The following is an 8,013-nucleotide window of genomic DNA, read 5'->3' on the forward strand; positions in this document are numbered from 1 at the left end:
TGCCCTTCGTTTTAAAATTTTTAAATTTTCATTTCATATTTGAAATCTTTAAATTTTCGCTCCTTCATTAAAAACCCACAGTGTTCCAAGGTTCGAACCCACACGCAGTCAAAAATTTAAAAAAAATTCGCAAGGAAAGTTAAATGTGATACACTTGTGAAGAATTGGTGCGGGACCCGCATACTTAATGGGTCCGGTCCCGTGTCACAAAGTTACAGTCTGTCGGCCTATAAAAGTTTGCCCATTAAATTTTGTCTTATAAGGCAAACTTTGTTATACCTTAAGGAAAACTTACGCCTTATGGGCATACTTTTTTTAGTTATGTTTTATGGGACACACTTTTAGCTAAGGCATTACTAAAAGTTTCCTTGAAAAGTTAAAAAAATATATATATGACACCGTGACTTTTAGTTGTGTTAACTCCCAAAACCGTAAAAATCGGACTTTAGTTGTGTTTAAGTAAAAAGTACGGAGGCGGGACTTTTAGTTGTGTTTAAGTAAAAGTACGAAGGAACTTTTAGTTGTGTTTAAGTAAAAGTCCTTATATATATATATATATATATATATATATATATATATATATATATATATATATATATATATATATATATATATTTACTTTTCAAGGTAAACTTTTAGTTATGCCTTAACTAAAAGTGTGCCCCAAGACATAACTAAAAGTATGCCCATAATGCGAAAGTTTTTCTTAAGGCATAACTTAAACTTTGCCTTATAAGGCAAAGTCTATGCATTAAGGAAAAGTTCTTGCCTTATGGGGCATAATTTTGTTATGCCTTAACTAAAATTCTCGCCCCATAAGGCATAACTAAACTATGTCTTAGAAAAATTCTGCCTTATGGGGGCGTACTTTAGTTATGTGCGGCATAACTTTAGCTTTTCCTTAAAGATTGTATGCCGGATCCGGCATACTCTCCCCCGATCCCCGCTTGCGAAATTATTTTTTTATTTTATGCTTGAGCGGGGTTCGAACCCGTAACTTTATGTATTTGCCCACCTTTTCAAGTCAAGGGCACAACTTAAAGATTAAATATGAGGGCAAAATTTAAAGACCACAAATTTGAGGGGCAAAATTTAAAGACCACCCCAAAAGAAGGGCAGTCCGCGCAAAAATTTGAACACTGTGCTGTTGAAATGACACCGTGCTGTTCCCAAAACCGTCCGGTTTTCAATTTTTGTCCATATTTAATTAAAAAAAAAAAAAAAAATTTGCTGGGACCAACTTCTGTTGCCCATCATGCATAAATTCTAGTTTTTCCCTATAAGGCAGAACGTGCGGTTGATTGAATACGTTTACCGTCTTGAAATATTCTAAACTCCTGCCTTACAGGTAAATTCTAATTTATGTCCATCACTTATATTTAAAACGGAGGCTATTTTTAAAAAAAAAATGGTAAGTGGGGCCAAAAAGATCAAAACCACCCCTTTATTAGCCTGAAGAAATTGCATGGTTTAGCCTTCAAATGGCTTTAATTTTGGTCCTTCAAAATTAAAATTATGTCTAGTGAGGCATAAGTTCTTTAAGGGATATGGTAAAAATTGTGAAATATTATTATGGGAAAATATAAACATACGCCCCGTAAAAAAGTTGTTTGTCTTGAGAGAAAAAAATTCAGCCAAACACAAAGCAGGGACAAAAGTGCAAATGACTACTCTTTGTTGGAGGGATCTTGATTTGGTCGGCCCAATTCGCTCTCCTTGTTTTTAATCTCTTAACGTCATTAGCGACAGAGTCATGAAAAAAAAAAAAAAAAGGTAAAAATCAGGTGGATGGCCATCTTTTTAAGCCGGCAATCAAAAATTAGTCATCTTTTATGTAACTACTGGATAGAAAGCAGTCCCTTTTTTATGTGAGGATCAAATTTGGACAACAAACTCATAGCTAAAATACGAACAACACTAGCATTTTGTGTTGGAGTTTGAAATTTTAACAAGTGGAATTTCATAAATGATTCATGGAGTTCAAACTTTCACAATCTAAAATATGAAAATTTGTTGAAATTTCAGACTCTATGTATGATTCATTGAGTCCAAACTGATAAATGTTTCTGTGAGTTTTTCCATGTTTTAGCTATAAAATAATTGTCAAAAAAATTTTCCTCGTTTAAAAATGATTAAATAATTAATAATTTTGAATCATTGGAATAAAACTTATTTAGCTGTCCAATAATTGCTATTGGCCAATTTCTCCGGGAAGATAATGAAGTAGCTAAAAAGAAGAAAAGAGAAAGAAAGAAAGAAGGGTCAAAGGACAAAAATAGAAGAGTGCGCAAAGTTTCATACACAAACAAATGTGTTCGACATGTAATTTGTTCAAATAAATGAATTCTATTTCTTTAATTCAGTGCATTTAAGGAAAATATTTAATTATATACATGATCGATAGTGCAAATAATTCTTACCGCATTGGGTATCTCAATCTGCTACAATAAATAATTTGCTACTATACCTCTTAAAATTACTAATCACTTTTTTTATGAAAATTATCTGTAGACTATTGTAGTTATTTTTATAACTTGATGACAAAAACAGTATTTCATACTAAAGGTTTATAAAAGTTAACCTCACGAGGAAAGTTAGGTTTCTTTTAATAAAACTAGCACTTTCTTGAATTGAACACGTTGTAGCATGAATCGATATACCTAATGCTAATAGATAAAATGAAAGTGCTAATTCGAAGTTGTGTATTCAAACACTCACAGTGATTTAAACAATTTTTCTTGAAGAAAACTCCAATATTGTCCTTTTCGCTGCAGATATAGTATTAGTCGTCCGAGATCTTAAAAACACAGCTAATTGTCTCCTTATAAAATGAGTCAGTTTATCCCTACTTTGATCCATCCAAAAAGAATTAATATAATTACAACTATATTCCTTTTTTTATGTTCATTGGCCATGACGGAACTCAATTGAAAATTATTGTTGTCCTATGATTTCGGCTGTCGCATACAATGTAATAAGCACAATACATGGTACTCCCTCCGGTTCAAAAAGAGTGTCCACTTAATCATTTGCATACCCCTTAAAATAATATTAACTCCTAGGCAAAAATAGGTAATTTGACTAAATTATTCCTAATTAAATAGGTATAGGAATTTGGTCACTTAACACTTAATAAGGGCAAATCAGAAGAAAAAAAAATAAGGTTAATTACTTTTTGATTTGATAAGTAAAAACTCTTTTTTAATAAAAAATAAAGGCTAAGTAGACATTCTTTAAACTAGAGGAAGTACTAACTTAATAACTTGAAAATTAATTAGATGCGTCCATATCGTTTTCCTCTCTCTCTCTCTTGTGATGAGGTGGGGAAAGTTGGGAGCAGTTTTAAGTACCAATAAGTCATATTTTTCTTATCGATAAAGATTTAAATTGTGTTTAAAATTGTAAGGACTAGTATATTGCTACTAGATAGGTATGCTCGTGCAAATCATGGCCCAACATAAAAGTCAATGCATTCTCCATACATTGTCCTCAAACGGTGACACTAAAGCATATAAATTCAAGCAATTACTTTTCATGCGCTATTGGATAAACTGATGGGTGATATTGCAGATCACAAAGTTTAAAATGTGCATTTTTTTCGTGAACTAACTAAAATGAGGCACCGTCCCTTTAATAAAGATAGAAAATAACACACCAGTTGTTTTAGTGATATATATACAACTTGATAATAATAGCATATGAAAATGCTTCATAAAAAATAAAAAAAAAGCATCTGAAAGTAAATGTATCACACAATTTTGCACAATAGAGAAATAAAAGAATGTTCTATTTGAGTAGAGACAAAAATGTGGCAAGCCATGTCATTTGCACTTTCCATAACGGAACCAGTTTTGCAAACAAGTTCATTCAACTAATGAAAATACAATAGTGTCTCATGAAATCCTGAACTAGATCAGATTAAATTTTATTCACTCGGGCATCCTATTTTTTTTTCCTTGAAAACACCTCACTTGAGACACCAATCTTTGAGAGTCTTTGACCAAAATAAGCCATTATTTAAGCCATTTCTCCAAAATAATACGTTCTTTTGAAAGTTGACAGAACTAGCATAAACGTATTCCTGAGTAACGTATTAGGTATTATTTTATTCAAAAATTTCAACAGACAAAAAAGGCGCAGGTTAACGGCGTTAAAATATAATTCGTTACTGCCAGTAACGAATTTAGAAATTTCAGGTACAATGTCAAATCTGACATTGATTGATCCTAAAGTCGTAACCCGCAGTTACGACTTAAGTATAAAACGTAACTGACAGTAACGTTTTCTCTGAAACTATGCACGCGCAATCGAATCTTGCAGAGAATCCTGCAAATTGAGAATCCTTCTGACTGATTTGACTATAAAACGTTATCTATAGTTACGTTTTACTTATAAAACGTGACACACAATAACGAAAAATTGCTAAAGTCCCTCTTCCTCATACTTTTCGAACAAAACCACAGATCATTATAAAATGTAATGTATGAAACGAATGTTCAACCACATTCCCACAATTTTCAGCAAAGCTTCTACTTGTGTGGCCTATTGTTGGAACAACATTCAAAAATTCAACAGGTATGAGTTAATTAAGTCAAATATGTTGTAATATGTTAAAATAAAACTATAGTTTTAATTTATTTTTCTATTATATTAATGATAATAAGTGTCTTATTTTCGTGTGTAGGGATAAAGATGGCCAATTTTGAGCATAATGTGATGGTTGCTTTGTATTGGCGTGGCGAAATAATTACTGAAATGAACGGATTCAGATATACTGAAGGTGCCAAAATGATTATTAGCATGTCTATTTCAATGAACTATGCTGATTGGTTGAACTCTTGCATGAGAAAATGGGGACAGATAGTGAAAATATGCAAATCGATATTTCTGGAAAATATCCATGCTCATTTCAAGGTAACAATACAAGGTTCATTGAGTTTAAAATTGAGAATGACCAGTCCTTGCTATAATTTTTCGCCATACCTCAAAAATTTGTGGATAAGATTGATATAAATATTTTGGAGATTTATATAAAGACCAAGTCAACAAACCAAAATAATGTATTTCAAATGAGTGGTCAATATGGGTATCACATGAATTTGTTGACTCAAAATTACGGATTTGCTATGGCCAGTCAGCCTCATTTTGCAAAATCGATTATTCAACCATCATTCCAGCAATTGCCGATGCACAACAATCCAAATTTCTATAATCAATCTCACACCGATGTGTCATCATATAGTGCAACACATGGTTTCTGTCAATCATTTGGTGCAGGTCCTAGCAGGCATGGTCATCCATCATTTGATGAAGGCTCAAGTAGTCAAAGACATATTAGTAGTAGCCACAGAGAATATGAGGCCAGGTAAAGCAACAAATTATATTTTTCCGATAGCTTGGGTTTATATATCTTCAACAAAAAAATTAGTCAAATTATATGTACTCCCAAGAAGATATTTGTACTACCAACTGTTGCACTTTACATATTTTTAATTGTTGCACCATTATTTAGTGCTAGAACAGATTTATTAGAAACCTTAAAATTGTTGCATTTTTTAACTTTTAAATGCGTTAGTACTCGTATAAGTTTTCTGCTAACAGAAAAAACTTTCTTATATATCCTACAATCTTACTACAATTTATTAATATGATTCCTTCCTTTTTTCCACAGAGACGCTGAGACCAGCGTTGATTTGTATAATGATGCAAATGCTGAACTTAGCTCTGAAAGTTTAGAGGATGACGATCCTTCAGGAGATGATGAAGAGAGTGAAATGGAAAGTCAGCCTGATGAAGATATCGATGATATTGGAGATTTACTTCAAAATAATATTGGTGTAAATCCTCATAATCAACTTGGTCATGGTGTGTCCGAAACTCCATGTCATGATATACCATATTTTACGACGTTGGAGAACGAGGAAGATATTTTTATCTCTACACGAGAATCTGAGATGGGATGTTGTTCAGTTTGGTCCGAGGATGCCAAAAAAGACTTGGAAAAAAATATGTATTTTAGCAGCAAAGCAGAGTTGAAACGGGCCGTGACGATTTGGAGTTTGCGCAAAAATAAAGAGTTCAAGGTGGTAACATCAAACAAAGGTCTATGGGTTGTGAGATGCAGGTTTTATAATTTATTAGGTTGTCTATGCAAGTGTCGCACTACCCCAACTGTAAGACCCAATCACATTAACGTCCTCGAGAATAGGCAAGTACATAAGCTTCAAGTAACTACCAGATGTATCTGCCATCAACGTACCAGCAATCAACCAAAACATACAACATCTAGCTATTTGATTGACTATATCCTGTGTTTCCATGTCCGACAACTTTAGCTGACATTGCATATGTTTATTAAGCGCAGATACCTTGAGGCAACTATATTTGATGTCTCCAGGAACTGGAGTAAAACCTAATAATCTTGCACAAATACTTTGCCAATGCGCTTTGTCCCTTGTCTGCTCAATCCCAAGTACTGGATTACCATTCACGGGCAAACCATACAACACCTCTACATCCTGGAAGGTAATCGTCGCCTCACCTGACCTAAAGTGGAACGTATGAGTTTCGGGACGCCATCTCTCCACCAATGAAGTAATCAAACTACGGTCAACAATAGGCCGCTGAGATCTATAAACACCGTACAATCCAGATAGTTTAATCACTTCTAAAACTCGTGGCTTGATGGGATGTTTCTTTACGAGGTCCCAAAACTTTCCATCACACCTCCTCGTATTCAGAACCATATTGTCTTTGCCATCCCATATATCTCGTGACCTATGGGTGAGTTGTTCAGTTAATACAGACGGGTCAAGTGGACCGGGATCCAATTGGTATGCATTATTACTAGCCATAAAGAAAGTACCTACACATAGGTGAATATTTTCAAAATAATAAATAAATAAATCCCAACTAATAGCTACGAAAAATTACCTTATCAATACAAACATATGAAGCAGTTATCTATAAAACAGATGTAAGATACTCCGTAAACTGGACAATATAATCGTAATTGCAACTAAAATGCAAATTCTACTCAAATACATATATCCACCCCATATGCAATTTTGAAAAAATGGTCAATAACCAGGATCATTTTGAAGCTCAAATTGAATAAAAAAGAACTCTCAAAGAGGACAATAATGATATTAAATTGATCTTCAATACGATTTTTAGTAACCCACATAGCTAGCTTCAATTATATAACTTGTTTCTACAGAAATATAAGCTAAAGGAACCATAACCCAAGAATATCAGTAGTGAAAAAGGAAGGCCCTATAACTACTGTCTAAAATTGAACAATCATGGATCCCATTTCAATTCCTATATGCATCAGGGACTCCAAGCATTAGCAGCAGAACTAGAAAGACAGTATTTTTGCACAAGGAACAGAGAGTGACAAGATATTGCTTCATTTAAAAGATTAAAATCCTAAACCCATCAAAATAAAATCAGTCACGTGTACATACACACAAGTAACTGGGTATTCACCAAGAACACAGTATATGGAAGAAAAAAACCAAAATAGAGATCAAAGAAACAATACAAATGATTTTTGTGAAGGAAAACATACCTCAATCAAAGAAAAAATACTCCGTCCCAAGCTTTTCGAATGATTTTTGACAGCATAATCGCAAATAATACAAAGCTTTGAAAGTTTCTCAGCTATGATTTGTGGAGTTTCATGAAAATCAGTAGTGAATTTTTGTTTTTTCGGTTATAGTTGTGGTATGGGTTGGGAACGAGGGTTTAGGGCTTGGAGAATTGGGATCTGTTTTAATAAGAGGGAGAAAATGTTTTTAAAGTATGGGACATAAAACAGGGACAATTACTAATTCGGGCCGGGTTATAATACGTTATCTTAGGTAGTGTATTATCCATAATACGTGACTGGCAGTAACAAATTATATTTTAAAGCCGTTAACTCGGGACTTTTTTGTCTGTTGAAATTTTTGAATAAAATAATACCTAATACGTTACTCAGGAATACGTTTATGCTAATTCTGTTAACTT

At 33.3% G+C, this 8,013-nt stretch overlaps 1 protein-coding gene across 1 annotated transcript; it reads right to left on the bottom strand.

Annotated features, from left to right (window-relative positions):
• Positions 1 to 4,864: 4,864 nt before the first annotated feature.
• On the bottom strand, positions 4,865 to 7,798 carry LOC132063244 (protein MAIN-LIKE 1-like). Its single transcript, XM_059455708.1, has 2 exons — positions 7,574 to 7,798; positions 4,865 to 6,865 (listed from the first exon to the last, which is right to left on the bottom strand). The coding sequence occupies exon 2, from the start codon at positions 6,852 to 6,854 to the stop codon at positions 6,147 to 6,149; it is 708 nt and encodes a 235-aa protein (XP_059311691.1). The 5' UTR covers positions 6,855 to 6,865; positions 7,574 to 7,798; the 3' UTR covers positions 4,865 to 6,146.
• Between the last annotated feature and the right edge of the window lie 215 nt (positions 7,799 to 8,013).

The sequence above is a fragment of the Lycium ferocissimum genome, chromosome 7 (genome assembly GCF_029784015.1).
Source record: "Lycium ferocissimum isolate CSIRO_LF1 chromosome 7, AGI_CSIRO_Lferr_CH_V1, whole genome shotgun sequence".
NCBI classification, from domain to species: Eukaryota; Viridiplantae; Streptophyta; class Magnoliopsida; order Solanales; family Solanaceae; genus Lycium; species Lycium ferocissimum.